Raw genomic sequence first — 21,206 nt, forward strand, 5'->3', positions numbered from 1 at the left:
GTAGCCTCTAAGAGCCATCCTGAAGGGAGTACCTAATTCCAGACAGGAAATGAAGATGGGTACTGGGTATAGACTCGTGTTTGGTTTTGCTTTTTAGAGACAGGCGCTCACAGTGCAGCCCAAGTTGGCTTGGAACTCACTATGCAGCACAGGCTGACCTCAAACTCATTACAATCCTCCTGTCCTAGCCTCCCAAGAACTGGGATTAGAGGCATGAACCATACCACTTGGTTTATGCCCCCTCCCCTCCACCAGACACAATGCTGAGGACTGAATGTACACATGCTAGACAAACATGCTACTGCTGAACTTCCTTCCATGGGGTCTCTGTGTTTCACATGCCCTAGAATGATCTCTGCAGGAATCCTCCAAGGAGACAGTACATGTCACCCTAAGCTGAAGGCCTGGTTGGCTCGAAAGACCCAGCTGCCCCAGGGAGTCCCAAGCAAGGCAGCTGCAAGCTTGCAGGAGCTGCTAGAAGGAGGAGGAAGAGGAGGAGGAGGAGGAACCGAGAGTGCAAACACATGCAGGACCCGGGAGAGGCCATGGTTATCAACCACAGTTTCACTGGGAAGCCACCCAAGCGGAGGAAGGGGGAGGCAGAAGAGGCCGCCTGGAACTGGCCTCCACTGCCCAGTAAGGGTCAACTCTAGCCAGTGGGCTCCCCCTGCTGGACCCAATCTGTCTGGCCAGAAGCTAGGAGGGAGGAAAGTCTTGTACATCCATTTGCTCCCCAGCTTTCCTGTCTGCTGAGGTACCTCCTCCTGGGACCGACAAAACAGTCAGGTCAAGCATTAATGTCACGCACAGCTGACAAGTTTTTATTACACACTTGCATGTTGGAAATGACAGCTGAGATCAGGCTAAAAACTGGAGACATACACAACCCCCTAAAAGAGGTGGGGTACAGCAAGGTGTTCTCTTCAACAACTCATGTGCACATACTAACAAAGTCACAGTCCACGGCACAACAGCAAAAGGGGTGAGGGAGGGGAGGGTGCCTGGTGAGCGGCCACAGGGTCAATGTCCTTCTGGACCCAGGTTTAAGTAGGGGGATCAACGCAGAAGAGGAACCCTTGTCAGTGACAGAGGCTGACGCACACACCCATAAACGTCAAAAAGAAGTACAGCGTCCAGAGTAACAAGTTCATGGCCAACCAGAACAAACAGTAGTTCTCTGATCCTGGCTGAGCCACAGAAAACACGAATTGGCCCAGTCTCCTTTCTGTGGCCGGTGAGCCATGCACGTCGGCAGCCTGATGATTCTGTTGCTGGAAACGGAGTCATACCAGCTGCTGCCCCCTCGATGGGCTTTTCCAAAACCCACAAGCAAAGCCAAGGGAGATAATTATGAGATCCTTTGCCATTCGTGACTCTCTATGACAGGATCACTCTCTGCTCCGGCTGAGTTCGAAGGAGCTCAGGAGTTCGAGTCCTGGAGAGACTTTGACATAAAGGATGGATAGGAAGGGAAATGGACTTAGTTTAAAAACAAAGACTAGAGCTGGGCCTGGTGGCACTGGCCTGTAACCACTGCTCCTCAAAAGACTGCGGCAAGAGGAACTTAAGGCCAAGACTTGACTGGGGTACACACACAGTGAGTTCAAGGCCAGCCGAGGCGACTTAGTCTCCAAATAAAAGGTTAAGAAAAAAATATTGGGACTATAGCTCAGCGGTAGTGTTACCTAGAATAAGAAAGGTCCTAGGGTTTAAGCCCAAGCGCCCCCCAAAACAGAGAGAAATGTAGACCTGGCTCCCAGTCCTTCGCTCTCTTAGCAGCTCTCCCCCACTCTCTTCCAGCTGATTTCAGACGATTCCCCAACATTCTGAGTCCAGAGTCACGGTGCAAGTCTCTCATACACCCAGTCTTCTTCCCCGTGGTGGGTCATGGGTCCCAAGGGGGCATCTCCTGCTGTCAGGCCTCGCCGGAAGACAATACGGTCATGCAGGCGGTTGGTTTGGCCTTGCCAGAACTCTATCACCTGGGGGTACAGGATGTAGCCACCCCTACGGGAGAAGCAGAGCTTTATTGTGCCCTCCTCCTCTCTCATCCTAAGCTCTCTTTCAGGAAGCTCCTGGGATGAGCTGGCAAGGGTTTCCCAGAGAAGGAGATCTGCCCCCCCCCCCGCCACCCCGCCACCGTGTCCCTTTTGGATGTCCATCAGGACAGGTATCACTTACCAGTATTCCGGCTTAGGCACCTCTTGTTCCTGGTAGAGCTGCCCCAATTCCTCATTTTTCTTTCTCAGGTACTGTTCAGGGAAGACAGAGTAGGAGCCAGGCATGGGTGATGATCCACTTAAGGACTTATGAACATAGGTTCTGGGGCAGGACCCCGGCCAGGTACGGGAGACAGAGGGGAGCGAGGGGTTCTGGGGCAGTGGTCAACAGGAGAGCCAGACAGAGGAGGCCTGTTTTCAGTCTTCCCAGGGACAGCGTCGTCTTTTTCTCTCTGCTAGATTGACAGGGCCCTGGCATCTCCTGGAGACAGTCCCTGGGGTTGTGCCCAGAGGCTCAGGAATCAAGAGGACCATGCTGAAGCCCCGCTTACCTCCCTATCGGGGATCACAGAACTTTGCCGACTGACCACAGCCCCAATCTGGCTGCTCTTGGGGCGGGAATGGAAGTAGTTCTCGGCATCCTTCTCAGGCAGCTTCTTCACAGGGCCCTCCACACGTACCTGCAAGCGGATGACCCTGGCTAGGCGATGCTGGGTCCTACCAATCCCTCTCTCCGGCACACGCCCTGTTGCTGTTTTCTCTATCTGCTGCCCCACCACTCAGCTCCAACCAGACCGTCTGAGAGTGCGTGAGAGGCAGAATAATGTGCCTGGCCTGGGGACCCTCCTTGCAATCGTTTATAAATTGACCCCTGCCCACACAGTCCACAGGAAGTTGTCTTGGAGATGCTCACTCACCTGCCGGTTCAGGGGCTCCCAGTAGAAGACAAGAGAGGCAAAGGGATTCGAGTCCTGAAACAAGAGGGAAGTCATAGATATCACTGACACAGAAAAGCGATGCTCCCTGCGCGGAGGAGGAAGGCAGGAGATGGAGGAGACTTTCGACAGATGCATTCACTGTTCCATCTCATTTAAACTCTCAAAGGCGAGCCTCCTGTTTCAGTTCTGAAGACAGGCTCTCAGGGCAGTTACGTGAAGTTCACACAGCTGGTGCTAGAGCCGGGTTTAAGCCGGCTTAACTCCTGAGTGAGGCTTGGCCTCTCCAACCACCAGAGTTGTGGCGTTAGATATGTTTGTTATTGTTTGTTTTGTTCTCATTGTTGTTTTTGAGATAGAGTCCTACTGTGTGGCCTGTGCCAATCCTCCTGCCTCAGCCTCCACACCCAGCTCACCCATAGAGCTTTGGGAGGTGCCATGAAATGTACCCCAGGGTGGCATGACTAAATACAAATGAAACGCCGACTCCGGCGCCCCTTAGAACAGGTGTTGGGTACAAAACCAATTAAATAAAAAGCGGCAACCTCTACTCCACAGAGGTTACTGGGGAGCAAATAGCCATCGTGTAACCACATAAACAAATGCACATGAGAGGCTGAAAAGAAATGACAAAGCAAAGCTGTAAGGTGCCCTGTGGGCAAACAGTGCCATGTGCCAGGGGCTGACTCAGTGTTAGGTGAGGAAGGCTTCCCTAATGAGGGACCATGTGGCTGAGACCCACAGGAATGGCAGCTGATTGGGTAGCGGTGATGGAGTGGGGGGTGTGGGTCATTCATTCAGAGTACAAAGGTCCTGAAGCAGGAGGGAGCCTGAGCAGAGACAGGATGAAGCAGGGGAGTGGCAAGAAGACCTCGTAAACAGGGTGGAGGCTGGCCCTGCCAGCCCTGACCCTCACCAGCTCTTTTCCCTTCCGGCTCTCGTAGTTAGTGAAGAAGCGGAAGCCATCCTTGCCAAAGCCCTTCAGCAGCAGCATGCGGGCAGAGGGTTTTCCATCTCTAGGGCACACAGCAGAGCATCAGGTCAGAAACCAGTCCAGCGTTCTCACCCCTGAGCAACCCCTTCAGCCACGCCCCTTAGGGAGGCAAATATCAATCGTGTAATACATAGCCACAAACTGGGGGGCTGGGGGGAAGAGGGGTCAGAAAGCCAAGCTGTGGGGTCCAGTGCCATCAAACAACGCCCTTGGGAATTTTGCTGGAGGTACAAGTGTGATACCACTGTCGGGTTCCTTGTGGATCAAGCAGGGTCTCCCTAAGGGATGTATGGCATACAGCATCCCCAACAGCCACTTGCTCTTGAACCTCTAGCCTCCAGAAGTGTAAAAAGTAAACTTTTATTGCCTAAGCTACCCAGTCCATGGCACCTTACTGTGACAATGTTGAAAAGCACGTGAGACTGGAAGAGAAAGGACCAACATCAAAGCGTGGAGCCAACCGAGCACTCAAAAAGAGGCAGTGATGGACGGACCTCTGCTCAGAGCTCTGGGTGATAACCCAGAGGGTGGTGTCAAAGCCCTGTCTCCAAGCCTGGTGCTTTAGTGAGAAGGGACAAGAGCAACTGAGTTGGAGGCTAATAGAGATCTCTCGCCGGGTGGTGGTGGCGCACGCCTTTGATCCCAGCCCTCGGGAGGCAGAGGCAGGAAATAATCTCTGAGTCTGAGGCCAGCCTGGTCTACACAGAGAAACTCTGTCTCAAAAAAACCAGAGACAGACAGACAGATTTCTCAAAGGGTAGGACTGATTGGCAAGTCCTATGCCGGGTTTCAGGAGAGGGAAAGGGCCTCGGGAGCAGCCCCAGAAGATGAAGGGCCATAGGGCTTGGGGCAGATACGAGCATGAGGGAAGTCAGGGGCGTGAGTAGACACATCAAGGATCAAGATGTATAAGGAGCTGCATTTTATTGCTGGAGAGCATTTAGTGAGCTGGCTTTTTGGTTTACCAGTTAAGGACTGGTTTCCTGGGGCTCAGAGAAGATTGGTAACTCAGCTGGGGCTCTTTTAGTAGAACTGCAGACATACAGTTGAGTGCCCTTAGTTTAGGCCTTCCTAAGTCTCAACCATCTGGACCCACCCACACAGGGGCCCACGGCTGTGCCTACCTGGTGCAGGTAGCCAGACACATAGCATTGGCTTCCCCTATGTCCGGACACTGAACGGCCTCCTCAAACCAGGAAGCGAACTGCTTCATGGGGTCTAGAGAGGTCAGATGAGACTCCTCAAATGCCTAGAAAGAGAGACTGACTCATTTAGTGAACACATAATGCTTGTTTTGTGCCTGGTATGGATTGAAGTACTTTTCAAGTGTAAATGCAACCTTGAAACAAACTGGGCATGGGGGGGGGGGGGGATGAACGCCTTTAATCCCAGTACTCAGCAGGCAGAGGCAGGCGGATCTCTGTGAGTTCGAGGCCAGCCTGCTCTACAGAGCAAGTTCCATCCAGGACAGGCTTCAAAGCTACAGAGAAACTCTGTCTTGAAAAGCCAAACCAAACAAAAACACCTTGAAATAAGAGTACTACCAGGAAGTAGATTCTGTGCCCATTTATAGGAAATGAAACAGGTATAAAATGACCCAGTAAGTTTCTAAGTGTCCTAACCAGGAAGGAATGAACCAGGGTTCAAGAGTGCTGAAGTTCCCGCAGGCCACTCATCGTTTCTCATGGGTTAGTTCTAAGCTTCACGAAGACCTATGTTTTAGACAAGCACTTCTGGAAATGTTCACCCACAGTCACGCTTAGCAGACGCAGCTCTAGATCTCACTTCCAAAATTGACCTCTTGGTCCCTGAGCTGAGGAGGAAAAAAACACCCAGCAGGTACTGAGGGAGGTAAAAACTAAGCTACCAGGTTAGCCTTGAATTCATTGTGAACTTCAGAGCCACCACGCCTAGTTTATTTGGCGCTAAGGACAAAATCCAGAACCTTTGTGCACGTACACTGGGCGAGAACTCCACCAACTGAGCTACAGACCCACCCTCCACCCCTTTATTGTTTTATACCGTGTTTTGTGACTTGTTTTGTTTTGTCTTTGTTTTTCGAGACAGGGTTTTTCTGTGTTACTGTCCCAGCTGTCCTGCAACTAGCTCTTGTAGACCAGGCTGGCCTCAGACTCACAGAGATCCACCTGCGTCTGCCTCTTGCATGCTGGGATTAAAGGCGTGCGCCACCACGGGCCAGGGTTTTGGGACTGTATAGGTACTTTGCAAATGCCTGAATACAGGTTGGTGAGATGGCTCAGCCAGTAAAGGAATCTGCCACCAAGCCTGACGACTTGAGCTCAATCCTGGGTGCCCTACATGATGGAAGAAAAAAACCAATTCTTGAAAAACTGTCCTCTGGCCTATACACCACACACACACTAAATGAATGAAAACGTAAAAATTAGAAAAACCCTAGACCCACAGACCCTTGTAAAGTCAGTATTATCACTTTATGGATTAGTAAACTGAGGCCCAGAGAGGATAAATTGCTCAAGGTGATATGGTGGGGGAAAAAAAAGCTGGGTTCCAACCCAGGTGGTTTCTGAAGTCAGTACCCTTCACAACGGCCTATGACACATCTTTTTCCCACGTTTTCCTCCCTAGTTGTCTCTGAAACAACCTTCTCCCATCAGAGTGATCCCTAAATCCTGTTGCCCCATGAGTGGCCCCTGAAGCCCCAAGGCGCTCCTCCAACCCCTTGGAAGATGACTCAGAAACACCCCCTTTTCGTGCCCCGGCGTCAGCGGCTGCACCTCTCGGTCCCCGCGGTAACTCTTGCGCATCGGTCCCAGGTCCATGACAGCACCCCGACAGCACAGGTGACGGAGGTAGCCTGGCCACTTCGAAGGTCGCCTGAACGTCACGCTGACGCTCAGCAGCCCGTACGTCATGTAGGCAGCCGGCCACGTGACCCGGCGTCGCCTGATCCTGGGCTCCTCCGGGTTCGGAACCAATTGCTTAGCCTGGGTGTCTAGCCTGGGAAGAATTAGCTAGCAGCCCAGACAAGCTAACAAGTTCTAAATTCTCGGAGCCAAGGTGCCAGGACAGCCAATAACTGTCCAGGATCAGAGCTTGGAGACGGACGCGGAGAACTCATTGGTTTGAGTTTCCTGAAGCGAGGCCAATTAGAACGAGAACAGAGGAAGTCAGCAGCCAATGGAAGCAGAGAGCTTCATTGGGAGCAGAGAGACAAGGAAATGCTGTCACTGCCGTTAACACGCACGTGGAGGGTTGTTAAAGGTATAGGGACCGCTGCAGCCGAGGCAGGGGCGGGGCGGAGTCTCGGGAGCTGGAGAGGAGTGGTCTGCATTAAGTGGCTGAGCTACTGGGGAAAAAAAAAAAGCCTAGGGCAGGAAGCACCTCCTGGAAGCAGAGGTTGGTAGATTGGGGAAGGAAACAAGGCATTAGGGCCGAACTCTGAAGCAAGGTGATGGGACATGGAGAAAAAGGAGTTAGTCTGGTGGAGGGAAAAGGCTGTGGCTTGAGAGTAGCAAAGGTAGAAACGGATTGTGGACCATATAGGACAAGTGTTGAGGGCCTTGTGGGGTGGTACTCTGGGGACTGGGAAGATGCTCTGGTGTCATGGGGAAGACTGCGAGGTGAGAAGGGAGGCAGCTGAATAGAAAGAAGAGGGAAAATTGCGATCCGGCTACCCCTGACCGGAGTGGTATTCCCCTATGCCTTGGAATCCACTCCTGCCTCGTTTCCCTTAGGGGTGGGCTGGGCTCAGCGCATCCTATACCTGGGCAGTGGATAAAACATACTAGCCACTGCGCTAACAGATGGAAGGGCTGCCCCTCTCCCAGGCCTCTTGCATCTTGGTTATTTCCCCTTTTTTACATTTTCTTTTTCCTTCCTAGGTAGTGGGGAGGCATAGTTCATGGTCAATGCCAGCAATAGCTAGCTGAGGGTACAAGGGACGGGAGCCTGCAGAATGACCTCAGGCTGTAGATGTAGGACTGAGAAGCAGGTGTGGTGGAGATGACTGTAGCCCTGGTGTCTGCCAGCATCTGGAATGGGAACCACAGGAGCAAGCCATCTAGACAGGCACCTAGACCTTTGTCAGGTAAGGAACTTCTTGGCAGGCTTACATCTGCCGCGGGAACCTGTCATCCATCCTATGTTCAGAGCTTGAATCAACGGAATCTGCTGCCCAGAAACAAGACGGAGCTTGCTGGCCATAGTGGTGCGTGTCTATACATAATCTCCGCACTCAGTTGAAGGCCAGCCTTGGCTACATAGCAAGTGTGAGGCTAGCCTGGACCGCATAAGATCCCGTCTCGAGAAAGACAAAGCTCAGTTGTATGAGTCTGTGGGTTCTCCACCGGTTGGCATTTTGGGGGCTATCATTGTTGCTCCCATGAACATGATGGAGACTGCAGTTGACCTAAGTAGTCATTAGTGTTCCTTGGACAGCTCCACTCTGGGCTACGTGTTCATTGGAGCTAGAGTTTTATAGGCTAAGACTGTAAAGTCGAGAGCGTGAGCTGCGTGTGGCGCCACACACCTGTGACTCCAGCCCTTGGGAGACTGAGGGGAGAGGATCATGAGATCTAACTTGGCTACATAGTGACCCCTGCAGGCAGGCATGTCTCTGTGAGTTCGAGGCCAGGCCTGGTCTACAAAGCATCTCAAAAACCAAAAACTCCTACGAGATGTGTATTTTTGTATCCTATCCATCTGATAACCCTTTGCTATAGATTACCTTTGGGCCAGGCGTTGAGTGAGGTCTTACTGTTACCAAAGTGAAGGCAACAGCCTGGTTCCTGTCCACAGTGGGGCAGACCTATGAGCCAGAGAGAATCGCAGGTGGTAACATGTTTCTGTTAGGCAAAGGGAAACAGAATCAATGGCGACAGCCCAGTTCAGACAGGCTTCAGCGGAGGAACTGACAATAGATTTGTCTCAAGGAGTATTTGTCAGATGGGCCTTGGGACAGGTGTCAGGAAGAGGGAAGGTGGCCGGCAGTAGAAGAAGATGTACCTGGGGAGGCAAAAGGCAGGCGGATCTCTGAGTATAAGGCCAGCCTGGTCTACAGAAAAGCCAGAAAAAAAGGAAGAAAGATTTCATTCAGGGCTGGATAGGTAGCTCAGTGGCAAATGCTTTCCTTCCACCACCATAAAAACAAATGCAAACCGGGAGGGTGGGGGGATCTCTGGGTTTGACAGCCTCTCCCTTCCTTGGCATTTATCTATGAAGTTTGCTGTGGACTACTCTGTTTTCCCTTTGTCTCGAGTTAACAAACAGGCCTGTGTTGTGCGTTTCTGCTTGGTGGGATTTGGGGTCTGAACCACAAAGCTGCCCTGCGGTTGTGTAACCAGCGGCAGAACAGCCATGGCTGGCGCTTCCTTTAGTCTTTTTTTGGAACGGGCACTGCATTTTCGTATTGGTACTGCATGCAACTTTTTAGTGTTCTTCTTTTCTTGAGAGAGGCCTAACTCAAGCCAAGCAATGTCTTGCAAAATTGCATTGCGTTTCACAGAGAGCTGCACTGCTCTCTCAGGATGAAGCTGAGAAGCTTGGGGTTCAGAGGCTGTTTCCTGACTGTTTGCTTCCAAAGTCTAACTCCCCCCCTATTTTTTTAAAAGACAAGACAGTTTATCACTATGTAACTCTGACTATTCTGGAACTTGCTGTCTTCCTATGTAAATCAGGCTGAGTACAAACTCCTGCCTCTTGTCTCTTTAGTACTGGATTAAAGTCATGCATCACTTTTATTCATTTTTTTAAACTACCTTTTCATTCAATTGTCTGATGAGATTATTGCTCCTTTCTTTCATTTTTTTTTCCCCTTCAAGACCGAGTCTCACTATTTTGCTCTTGTTTCTTGTCCTAGAACTCATTCTGTAGATTTTGAACTCACAAAGATCCTCTTGCCTCTGCCTCCCAAGTGCTGGGATTAAAGGCATGCACCACTATACCTACCTGTTTTTTTTTTTTAACTTGGATTTCACACATTTTTTAAATATTTATTTATTTAGTATACAATATTCTGTCTGCTTGTATGCCTGCAGACCAGAAGAGGGCGCCAGACTTCATTACAGATGGTTGTGAGCCACCATGTGGTTGCCGGGAATTGAACTCAGGACCTTTGGAAGAGCAGGCTCAACCACTGAGCCATCTCTCCAGCCTCCCTAGCTAGGTTTTTTTGTTGTTGTTTTGGTGTTTTTTTTTTTTTTTTTTTTTTTTTTGCTTTGCTTTTTGAGACTACATTTCTCTTTGTAACCCTGGCTATCCTGGAACTGCCCCTGTAGACTAGGCTGGCCTCAAACTCGGAGGATTCTGTCCTGCCTCTGCCTCCCTTAAATCCCTAGTGCTGGGATTAAAGGTGTGCGCCACCACTGCATGATACTGGTTTTGCTTTGTAATTTTAGCGATCGGATTTGTATTTTGGAACCTGGCACTGGTGACCAAGTGGACAACAAGGAAAGGAGGGTGAGACCAGTGACAGGAAGCAGCTGGGAACAGCTTTAGTGTTATTCCAATGGAAGCTGGAGGTGAGGGGTGAGGAGAGCGATGTGGCCAATGCGTAAGTATTGAGAGGGAGTGTGGAGAGGGGATCAGCTCACAGGACTGACTCTAGGCTGTATGTGGGTGCTGCTGCTACTTATCAGTGGTGGAAGTTTGGGGGGCAGATGAACCCATCAGCAGAGCTGTCGAGGGTTTGGCCCGGATGGAAGGTCATGAGCCTCCAAAATGGCACTTAAAGCCATAGGAACGCTGAAGCTGTATGAGAAGAGTGGCTTGGAATTTGGGGCAATGGTGAAATGATGCTGTCATGGTACCACCTCTAGCGCTGCAGGAGGGAGCCGGGAAGGGTCTTTTGTTCCCGAACAGTGGGGTGGGCTGGGGACCACAAGGCACACGGAAAGGTGAAGGCTGGCTTCCCGCCAGAGCAGTTTATCAGGCTCCCCAGCTGCGCCAGAGCTCTTAGGGGCTTGCTGTGGGTGGGACTTGGGGAGGCCCCACCTTATCAGTGTCCTGCCAGTGGGGCTGTGGGGCTAAGCCCTTCTTCCTGCCCCGAGATGGCTTCCCTACCTGGTCTGTAGGTTCATCCAGTGTGGCTGGTGTTGTTCATGAGCCTGGGAGCTTCTCTGAGGTGGGGTGAGGGAGATTACATGGCTTCTGTGGCTCCATCTAAAAATCTTAGCCCACAGACATGCTCAGGAAATGCTCATCTGTAGTGAAAAAGGACGCGTCCAGGTTCAGTGAGAGACCCTGTCTCAAGAGAAGAGGACACCCGGTGTCCTCCTCTGACCTCTGTATGCAGCTGCCACCTGTCCTGTGTTTGCTACAGTTCCTTTAATTTCACCTTGACCTCAAAGATTTCCGACAAGGGCTAGAGAGCTAGCCCAGCCCTGAGGGCTCCTTGGGATGGTAAGGGAACCGTCCTGTCTGTGGAGGACAAAGTATAAGATGCATAAGATGCGCAGGGTCAGAAGGGCTCCATCCATCCTCCCTCAAGCAACAGGTCTTGGAGGTACTCACTGCAGTGCCCACTTCAGTTCCTCTCAGGCTGTGCATCTTATACATTGTCCTCCACAGACAGGATGGTTTCCTCCTGCCATTGTGAGTTCAAGGCCAATGTAGTCTACAGAGCTGATGCAAGACTGGTTAGTGGAGAAGGAAAAACAGACATCTGTATTAATCTCTGGGCTCCGGAAGTCCCCAGAGGTGCTCCAAGCACTCCTCTCCTTTGGGGCCATGGTTTGGACTTGCTAGGGCTAGGAGGGTATGTTGAGAGTGCGGGGCTCCCTCCTCAGGAGTCCCTACCGTGGACTCTGAAGGAACAGACAAAGGGAGCCCAACCGCCGAGAGCAGACTTTGCCACGGGCAACTAAATTTATTAGCAAGAGATTTTTGTTAGCCCAGCACTGACCAACAAAATACATCATTAATAAAGGATAACAAATCTGTCACTTAATTAATAAAACATCCTCAAGCAGTTACAACAAAAAATAAAGTTGGATTTTTGTTTAATTTAAAAGCCTCAAAAATAACAAGCAATATGTTTTTTTTAAAACATGTCGTAGACACAATCGTCTATTATACAATATACACTGTACACAATAGAGCTCAGGCAGGTAAGGTGACGAGATGAAAGGGTGTGGAGGGAGTCAGAATGGAAGTTGTTTCCATGTGAGTCCAGATCTGAATTGAAATGTGTCATTTAGAAAAGAATTGTTAGTGAGAAAAAAAACTCCTATGCTCAGCATTGCCCCCGAAACCCTAAACTGAACGCAGGTGAGGGGCGGCAGCTAGTAAAGAAAGGAAGAAGGGAGCAATTAAATAAAATGTCTTTAAAGCACACACATACACAGTGTTCATCATCTGAAGTCCGAGAATAAGGCAACGTTCTCCATAGAAAAAGGAGTGGGAGGAGTCCGCCGGCATCTGACCTTTCAAATAGGAAGTTGGAATGTCTGGAGGAGAGCCATGGCAGGGGCTGGGCAGTGGAGTGGAGGCAGCCTCCCAGCCCTCCGCAGAGGTGGGCGTCAGTGGGAGGCTGGGTACAGGGCCCTAGTGGCCAGGGGAGGTAACTGAGGGGGACAAGAGGCAGAGGACTGGGGGGCATGGCACAATGGGACTCCGGCAGTGTTGGGGCAGGGCATGGGTTAGGATAGGGGGCTCACTTTGCTCCTCGACGGAGTGAAATGCATGTTTTTCCTTTGGAAATAAGGGTCCCCACGCGTCCTGGTTTAGAACGTCTCATTGGGCATGGCCAGTGTGCGTAGCCTGGGCAGGCCAGGAGCTCCTGATGAGAAGGGAAGGGCCTTTGGAAGGAGGGGAGCATAGGAGAAAAGCCCCTCCCTGTGGGGACACAGCCACAGAACAGGAGTAGGGTGAGGGCCGCCCAGGGCAGTTGTGGGCACCTGTCCACCACAGACCCAGGCCAATTAGATGCCTCTTGCTTCAGCTGGCCTTACAAGTTCTTCGTGACTAGGTGGGTCTTGTAATGTTTGGTGAGGTGGTCACTCCTCATGAAGCGCTTCTGACACTGGGCGCACTCGAAGCGCTTGTCCCCTGGAAGAGGAAATAACTGTTACCAAAGAGCCCACGTACAGACACTGCCACAGTCCCAGAAAGGAGAAGCACGCGTGAGAGCCCCAGGAAAAGCTGACCTGGCCTCATCTCCATATGCCACTAACAGGGTCCTTCCCGGCATCTTCTGATCTCATCTCTCTGCCCCAGCTGTCCCTTCTAATCCACCTCGTTCCAATGAGTTCCTTGTTCCCTGCCAAGACTGTTCCCTTGAGCCTCTGTAAACCTGCTTTATTCTGGACTGTGTGCCTAGGAGTTTAAACTTTGATCGACATCCTCCTTTCAGGAAGACATGCTCACCCACCAAGTTCTGGACCACACTGTCAGGGTATTTATACTTCTGCCTCTGAGGGGGTCTGATCCAGCTAGAAGCTGTAACTTTGGGTCACATGTCCCCTGACTCCAGTCTCTGCTCAGCAGGGCACCATTCACTACAGCTGTATCTGCCAGTGTTCCTTGTGGACACTGGGCACCTTCTATAGGGTGCTCTGTATTTGTGAGTGCGTTAAAGCACAGGACTGTGATAGCAACCTTGACACCAACCCTCGCAGGCCTGTAATACCAGCATCCAGGAGACAGGAGGACCACCAGAGTTTAAGGTAGACCTAGGATACACAACAAAATCTTGTCTTAAAAAAGCTGGGTATGTTGATTTCCACCTGTAATCCCAACGCTTGGAAAGCTGAGACAAGACAAAAGAGAGGACTGGCTTAGTTCACGAAGATTCGTGCCTGCCTGTATCCCAAGCGCAGAGGGCTGAGTCAAAAGGGGTCAAGTCCTAAGACAAACTGGTACATCTCAAAAAAAGGGGGGTGGGCTTGAGAGCCCGAGGGCTTGAACTGGACCCCAGCTTGCCCACCACAAGCCACTTCTCCAAGCGTCTCCAAGGCCTTCCTGGGATTAACTGAAGTTAGCTGAAAATGCAAACCACAGTGCCTGACAAACCTCTTCAGTGCTTGGTGGGATTTTCTGATTTATTTTTACTTGTGACACAGTCTCTCATGTTACCCAGGCTGGCTGTGAATTCCTGATCCTCCTGCCTCAGTCTCTCTGACAGGACGATAGCTGCCCAGCTCAGAGCTTGTTAAGCAGCTCTGCAGAAATGACAAAAGGTGACCACGCTGTGGAGTTCAGCCACCCGACTCTGGGCAACAGCTCAGTGCCTTGGAGGAGCTCCATGGCGGTCTGCATGGCTGAGGACACTCCTGAGCAGCCAGGGTGGCGGTGCACAAAGGGCAGCTGAAGGGCACAAGGAGACTGACCTGTGTGGGTTCGAGCATGTCGCTGAAGCTCATCACTCCGTGTGAACCTCTTCCCACAAAAGAACCAGTTGCAGACAAAGGGTCGCTCGCCAGTGTGCAGACGGACATGGGCCCGAAGCAAGGATGTCTTCCGGAAAGTCTTTCCGCAGTCTGGGATGTGGCATACGTGCTTCTTCTTGCCCTGCTCCCCAGACCTGAGGGGGTTGGGTTGACAGTGGGGAGGAAACGGGAATAGGAGGGGAGAGAACGAAGAGAAACATAGGAGTCAGGTCAGAGAGCTCAGGAGAGCTGGGAGGCAAGAGTTGGGCGCTGACACCTGTCCACAGAGAACTGTGGAGCAGGGCGTGTGTCAGGCTGTGGGTCTGGCCCCGGTTGTCTGTTACCTCTTCTCCCCATCCTTGCAGTTGGGACACGTGCAGGCCATACGCCGCCTCTTCTCCCCTGGCTGGGCCTCTCCAGCTAGGGCCTGCTCCATCTGCAGCTGGATCTGGGTGGGGCTCAGCCCACTGATGGTCAAGTTGTTTCCAGAAACATTCTGCACTGTCAGTTGCTGCTGCCCTATGGAAGAGAGAAGGACTTGGTTCAGGAAAGGAAGTCCAGGCCAGACCTTCTTCCTCCGCCTCCTGCACAAGTTAAGGATGAGTCATGGCAGTTAACACTCTGAAGAGCAGTGAGAGCCAGGACCTCTCTGAGATTCTAATGCTTCTGGCAGGAAACGCTCCTAAGAACTTTTTATTAATGACCTTTGGGAAAATCACTCTAGGCTACCTTGTCTTCCCTCTTAGTGTCTCCTAAAAGTGGACAGACCAAATGCATAAAATGCAAGATAGAAATTCAGTAGGGAGGAAGAAAGTCGTGACCTCAACCTGGACAGCTGCCCTACTCCCATGCAGAATGAAGACCACCTCTGCTAGGCAGCTCAGCTCACCCTCTTCCCTAGGTTTCTTAAAGATCTACTTACGTATTTTATGCATATGGGTGTTTTGCATGCATGTTTATCTATATACCAGAAGAGGGCATCAGATGCTATGGGACTAGTTACAGACTGTCGTGAGCCAGCATGTGGGTGCTGGGATTTAAACCCAGGCTCTGGAAGAACAGCCAGTGCTCTTAACACAGAGCCATCTGTCCCTGTCCCTCTTATTTTCAAGACTGCATTCACAGCATTTATCCTCATTGAACTCGTGTGCAGCACAAGCTTGTCCTACTGTCCAGGACACCCTTCTCTGCCACTAAACCTCAGCACCAGCCTTTCTCTTTAAGAAGCCTTCCTTAAAGCCGGGCGGTGGTGGTGCACGCCTTTAATCCCAGCACTTGGGAGGCAGAGGCAGGCGGATCTCAGTGAGTTCGAGACCAGCCTGGTCTACAAGAGCTAATTCCAGGACAGGCTCCAAAACCACAGAGAAACCCTGTCTCGAAAAACCAAAAAAAAAAAAAAAAAAAAAGGAAGCCTTCCTTAGCAGAGAGTTGGTGGCACACGACTTTGAGCTCAGCACTTGGGAGTAGAGGCATGAGTTCAAGTCCAGCCTGGTCTACAGTGTGATACAGTGTGAGTTTCATGACAGCCAGAGCTACACAGAGAAACCCTGTCTCGAAATGGCTCAGGATTCCCACATGCTGAATACAAAGTCAACACCCTGGCTGCAGGACTTTCCCTCACCGCCAGTGTTGGTGATGGTGACAGGCACACCCTGGACTTGGACTCCATTGATGTTGATGGTCTGCATGGCCTGAGCAGCTGCCGCCAACTGTGCAGCATTCAGACTGATGATGCTCCCAGCAGGTGCAATCTTTGGCAGGGGTCGCTCTTTTCGGAGAATTGCAGCTGAATGCTTTTTGCTGGTGCCACTCAGTTGGGGAGCTCGGGGTGCAGGGCTGTTACAAGTGGTGGTTGAGGTGGTTGCAGTTGTTGTTGAGGGGCTGTCCTGGACGAGGACTGTCTGTACCTCACCAGAAGGTGTACGAATATAAACCTGAGGGACCAGAGAGGAGAGTCCTAAGAGATGGCACCGGCACCTTCACACAGCCTTCCTTATCCAGGGGAAAACTGGACACCTCCGTCATCCCGTCCTCCAACCAGCCCAAACATGTATCCAGACAATACTGATGTTCAACAGGGCACTAGACCGGCATAAACAGTTACTGACCTGCGGCCAAACCTTTAATTTCCTTAGTATGGAAAAATGTAACTACTAAATCTCAAAATTGGAAAATTTAAAACATTTTAAAAAAGCACAACACCCAGGCCAGCCTAACCTACATAGCAAAACCACTTTGAAGGGGGAGGGGGGCTCCGTGTTTAGGAGCATCGGCTGCTCTTCCAGAGGACCCAGGTTCCTCTTATCCACATGGCAGCTCGCAATCATCCCTAACTCCAGTTCCAGAGGATCTGATGCCCTCTTCTGACCTGGGGTACCAGACATTCACAAAGTACACATACATACACACAAGCAAAACACTCATACACAGAAAAGATAATACATCTAAAAATTTTCAAAGAGAAACAGGATATTTGTCTTATCTGAAAATGTCATCACTCTTCAAAATACTAATGAAATACAAAGAGGAAGAAAATTTTTATCTCGTGTGTGTGTGTGTGGTATATGTGTGTTTATGTGTGCACATGTGCTTGTGGAAGTCACAGGACAGCCTTGGGTGTGAATCCTTGCCTTCTACCTGTGTGAGGCAGGGTCTTGTTCATGCCTGAATGCCCAGCTGGCTGGCTCACAGAGCTTCTGGTAGCTCTGTCTACTCCCGTGTGTGAGCACTGCAAGGGCAGGTGCAAGCTACTGCGTCCGCTTAATGTGGCTTCTCACTCTGGTCCCCACACTTGCATAGCATGCATTTCACCCTCTGAGTGGTGGGAGATGTCTCCAGACACACAGGAAAGTAACTATTAAAGTGCACAGATCTGTTAGGCATTGACACTGTAACCACCCCGGCAATGGGACAGCAGAGCCCGGCACACATCCACTCTGGGACACCGCACTGAAAGCATGCACAGCCTGCACCCGCGCATGCAGGAAACCACGCGAACACACAGTAGAAGGGTCATGCCGTCAAGTTAAAAAGGAAGCGGGCTGGGGATAGCTCTGAAGCAGAGCACTTGCCTAGGATCCAGAGTCCTGAGTTTAGTTCCCAGCCCCATGGAGTGGGGTGTGAGGAAGTGTCTCAGATAAGAGACGTGACAACCACGTGTAAGGTGGACAAAGTCTTTAGGTCAAGTCCTTAAGAATTATTAACTGGAACACGCAGTGAAGCCTAAATGGAGCCTCCCAATTATACCAGCATCTCACTACTGATTTCATGAGGTTTTTTTTTAAGCTTTATTTATTTATTATGTACACTGTGTTCTGCCTGCATGTTATGCCTACAAGCCAGAAGAAGGCACTGTATCTCTTTCTATATGGTTGTGAGCCACCATGTGATTGCTGGAAACTGAACTCAGGACCTCTGGAAAAGCAGCCAGTGCTCTTACTTGCTGAGCCATCTCTCCAGCCACTTGGCATCTAAAGAAAAGACAGAGTTGAACAGCTGGCACAACGACCAGCTGACTTAACAGCTGCAAAAGAGGGGACGTAGAAGACGCGACAGCAGCAGATGCAGAAACAGTTGTGAAAGCGGCCTTCTGGATGCTGGCCTAACCAAGAGGCGAGGACACAGTGTGATGAGAGCAGCCAGAAAGAGATGTCATCATGTTAAGTGAAATACAGCAGGCTCGGAGAAACCTCACGTGGGATCTGGACTAGAAGGCACACACACTCCACATGCACACACTCCACATGCACACACACTCCACATGCACACACACTCCACATGCACACACTCCCACATGCACACACACTCCCACATGCACACACACTCCACATGCACTCCACATGCACACACCCTCCACATGCACACACACACTCCACATGCACACACTCCCACATGCACAAACACTCCCACATGCACACACACAAATGAAGCACAAGAGAAACCATGTTGGGGTAAGGGGAGAAGAGGGTGAGCACAGGTGGAAAGCAGCAAGTATGGCGGCTCACACCTGGGATCCCAGCATTGACACTGGAAAAGGACTTCAAGTTTGAGGTCAGCCTGGGCCACGCAGTGAGGTGAAGGCCAATCTGAGCTATACAGTGGGGCGCTGCCTCAGAAAAGGAAAAAGCCTAACTGTCCTACCTGTGATCTTTCTTGTCATTAACAGTAGGCAGCAGTTTGTCCTCGTGAACTTTCCTACTTTACTGTGGTTCTGACCTGAATTCTCATTCTTGCTGCTGTTGTATGTAATTTTATGATGAAAACATTTTATTACAAAAGTATTCCTATCTACCCCACAGTCATGCCTGGAGCTACCCCACAATGAAAGAACACAACAGACCAGATATCCCTGTCCCATCTGATTTCTACAGATCAGGCCTACTTGGCCTAAGCCCCGAAGAGACCCCAGGGCAGAAGTCATTCCCTGCCCACCCAAATGATGGTGACTCCAACTTCCCATCAGACCTGGCGATGATCTACCTCAGTTTCCAAAGCAAGCCAAAGGGTGAGCAGAGGAGAGGGAGGCGGGGCAGAGGGACTGTGGTACCTGGGTTGGCGCAGACTCCGTTGTCTGGATCTGAAAGTTCTGGGAGGGCTTCTGGGGAACGGTGGGGAGGGTTGCAGAGGCAGCCTGCACCACCCGCAGTGCCTGCTGGGGGATCTGCACTACCTGCTGCTGCTCAGCCTTGGGGGGCACCACTTGGACTTGCTGGACCACAGCCGGCTGGCCCCCACCAGGGCTTTGGACAATCAGCAGGTTATTTCCTGCCTGGATGATGTTGTCTGCTGTGGTCTCAATCAGCACCGTCTCCACCTGCTCAGCCACAGCCACCGATGGCTGCGAGACAGGAAGGCTCTTCTTCCTGGCTTTTTTGTTAGTCTTAGACAATGGGGTGGGGGGGCTCTCAGTGAGGAGCTGAGCGGGGGCCCCAGCATCACTGGTGTTCACCAGGTTGTTGACCGGCAGGGTAAGTGTTACGTTGCCGCCCCCACCTGTCAGCTTCACCACGTTGGCCCCACTCTGCACAGGGGTGGTAGTTGTATTTGACTTCTGGACAGGAGCTGGCTTGATGGGCACAGGCTTATGGCCAGATGACGAGGGGGCGATGATGGCTTGGTTGGTGCCTGGGATGATCTGGATCTGGTTGGTGAGATTGGGCTGCATCTGGATGGTCTGGGAACTGTTCCCTTGAATCTGCGGGACTGCTTGGTACTGTACGCTTGCATTTGATCGGCTCCCTTTGTTGATCACAGTGGGGTTCTGGATGGCAAACACCAACTGCCCTCCAGGATAGGAGGCACTCAACTGAGAGCCCTGAATCTGAAGTATATTTCCTTTAGATGACAAGATGCCAAAGCTATTCTTGCTGGGACTGAGTGGAAGAGGGGCTGGTTTAATAGGGACCAGTTTCCGTGGGGCCGGCTGTGGGGGAGCAGGAGGTGTCACTGCAGCTTCAACAGCTGGTGGGCCAATTTTGCTACATGTCGCAGCAAGCAGGGCCAAGGGAGACGGCTGGGAGTCCTGCAAGAAGAACCAGCAGGGGACAGGAGTGAGATGGGAAGACACCCTTCTGCCACAGTGATCCCAGCAGCTCTGAGAGCTCCTCCCCACCCATTCCAGGCCATCACCATATCCCCATGGCCCCTTGCTGTGGTTCCCACTCCATAAAGTGAAGGAAAAAGACAGGGAAGGTCTCTCAGGGTGAAACCCCTCCCCTCCCCACCAGAAGTGGCCCTGGCCATGGCAGACCAACAGCATGAGATGCTTTCCTACTGGTCTTGCTGGCCTAGTGTTAAGGACAATGACACATCCTGGATCTCAGATGGGGTTTTATTTTTGGTCTTTTGAGACAAGGTTTCTCTGTAGCTTTGGAGCCAGTACTGGAAACTAGCTCTTGTAGACCAGGCTGGCCTAGAACTCACAGAGATCCGCCTGCCTCTGCCACTGAATCTGAAGCTCACTGAGCAAGACCAGGTGGCCAGTGGACTATAGGCATGAAGTACCATGCCCAGCTTTTTACATGGGAACCTGGAATGGAACTCAGGTACCCATGCATGTGCAGCAGGGACTTACTAACAGCCTAGCCTTGGGAACGCCAAGTTTAATACTGCTCTTTCTGCACAGTTTTGACACCTTAGCCAAGTGGTTGTGTCTCAGTTCAGAGAATGAGGATACGTGGATCTTCCTGGGTGTTTGCAGGCAGAATAAGGTGGAAAATCCACCTCACTGTTCTTCCAGCCTCTGGCCCCTGCCCTCAGAGCCCACTGTGCACTTGCCTGGGTAGCAGCGGCAGCAGGCTGCAGGTAGTCACTAGGACTAACAGCAGCGGTGGCGGCCATGCTCATCTGTGGATCTGCTGGGAGAAAGATGGAGCAATAGGTAAGACACCTGAAGAGAACCCAGGGCTCTTTGCCTCAGCTTTTCATTTTGCCTCTCTCGCTGCTTCTCTGAGAGGTTAACAGCTTTTCCTACATGGGCCCAGTTCGAGCATCACAGTCCATGCTTGTCAGGGGTGACCATCTCCTTTGCTCACACTCATCTGTCTGGGCCAGGCCGCTGTCTCAAGACTGGCTATGGTGGGTCTGGAGCACCCCCTGCTGGACACTGTTGACTCTAAATCTCTCCATTAGGGGTAAAGTCTTGTACTAACTGAAGCTACCAGCTCAATCCAGCTGAAGCTAGATGCAAACCAGTTTGGGAGTTGAAGAAAGGCTAGGCCAGCACTCCTGAATAGGACACTCCTGTGTCCTTTTCTAAATAAGCTGTAAGCTCAGCTTTCACACAAAGACACAAGGGCCCCACGAATCAGTAGATGGCAGCTGGGTAATTCCTTTACGTGAATTTTACACCTATACACTGGACAATTGATATACCCCATAGGGAAGAAGAATGAACACTGAGTAAATTCTATTGTGCATAGATAACTATATA

General features: G+C 51.2%; 2 protein-coding genes across 5 annotated transcripts in view; both read right to left on the reverse strand.

Annotated features, from left to right (window-relative positions):
* Positions 1 to 800: 800 nt before the first annotated feature.
* Positions 801 to 6,973, reverse strand: Pnpo (pyridoxamine 5'-phosphate oxidase). The gene is made up of 7 exons (XM_050156755.1): positions 6,686 to 6,973; positions 5,054 to 5,178; positions 3,852 to 3,951; positions 2,918 to 2,971; positions 2,552 to 2,680; positions 2,182 to 2,252; positions 801 to 2,007 (listed from the first exon to the last, which is right to left on the reverse strand). Exons 1-7 carry the CDS (start codon positions 6,821 to 6,823, stop codon positions 1,839 to 1,841), a joined length of 786 nt encoding a protein of 261 aa, XP_050012712.1. The 5' UTR covers positions 6,824 to 6,973; the 3' UTR covers positions 801 to 1,838.
* A 4,918-nt stretch (positions 6,974 to 11,891) lies between these two features.
* Sp2 (Sp2 transcription factor) overlaps positions 11,892 to 21,206 on the reverse strand; it is a 23,859-nt gene continuing 14,544 nt past the window's right edge. For 2 of the 4 annotated variants that reach the window (XM_050156752.1, XM_050156753.1), the window contains exons 2-7: positions 20,552 to 20,628; positions 18,822 to 19,796; positions 15,897 to 16,209; positions 14,620 to 14,794; positions 14,237 to 14,430; positions 11,892 to 12,956 (exon numbers count right to left, since the gene is read on the reverse strand). In XM_050156752.1, coding sequence (XP_050012709.1) covers positions 12,856 to 12,956; positions 14,237 to 14,430; positions 14,620 to 14,794; positions 15,897 to 16,209; positions 18,822 to 19,796; positions 20,552 to 20,628 — 1,835 coding nt within the window. In that variant the 3' untranslated portion in view covers positions 11,892 to 12,855. Of the gene's footprint in view, positions 12,957 to 14,236; positions 14,431 to 14,619; positions 14,795 to 15,896; positions 16,210 to 18,821; positions 19,797 to 20,551; positions 20,632 to 21,206 lie in introns of all 4 variants that reach the window. The other 2 variants (XM_050156751.1, XM_050156754.1) reach the window with 1 other exon arrangement.

This window comes from Alexandromys fortis, unplaced genomic scaffold, assembly GCF_014885135.2.
Source record: "Alexandromys fortis isolate MF-2015 unplaced genomic scaffold, M_Fortis_MF-2015_v1.1 scaffold_31, whole genome shotgun sequence".
Taxonomy (NCBI): Eukaryota; Metazoa; Chordata; class Mammalia; order Rodentia; family Cricetidae; genus Alexandromys; species Alexandromys fortis.

Excerpts from the sequence above, each read along its gene's own strand:
- Pnpo (XM_050156755.1), bottom strand. The coding sequence starts at position 6,823 with ATGACGTACGGGCTGCTGAGCGTCAGCGTGACGTTCAGGCGACCTTCG. Across the intron at positions 2,972-3,851 it reads GCCGGAAGGGAAAAGAGCTG|GACTCGAATCCCTTTGCCTC; the intron begins GTGAGGGTCAGG and ends CTCTTGTTTCAG. Across the intron at positions 2,253-2,551 it reads CTGTGATCCCCGATAGGGAG|TACCTGAGAAAGAAAAATGA; the intron begins GTAAGCGGGGCT and ends TTCCCTGAACAG.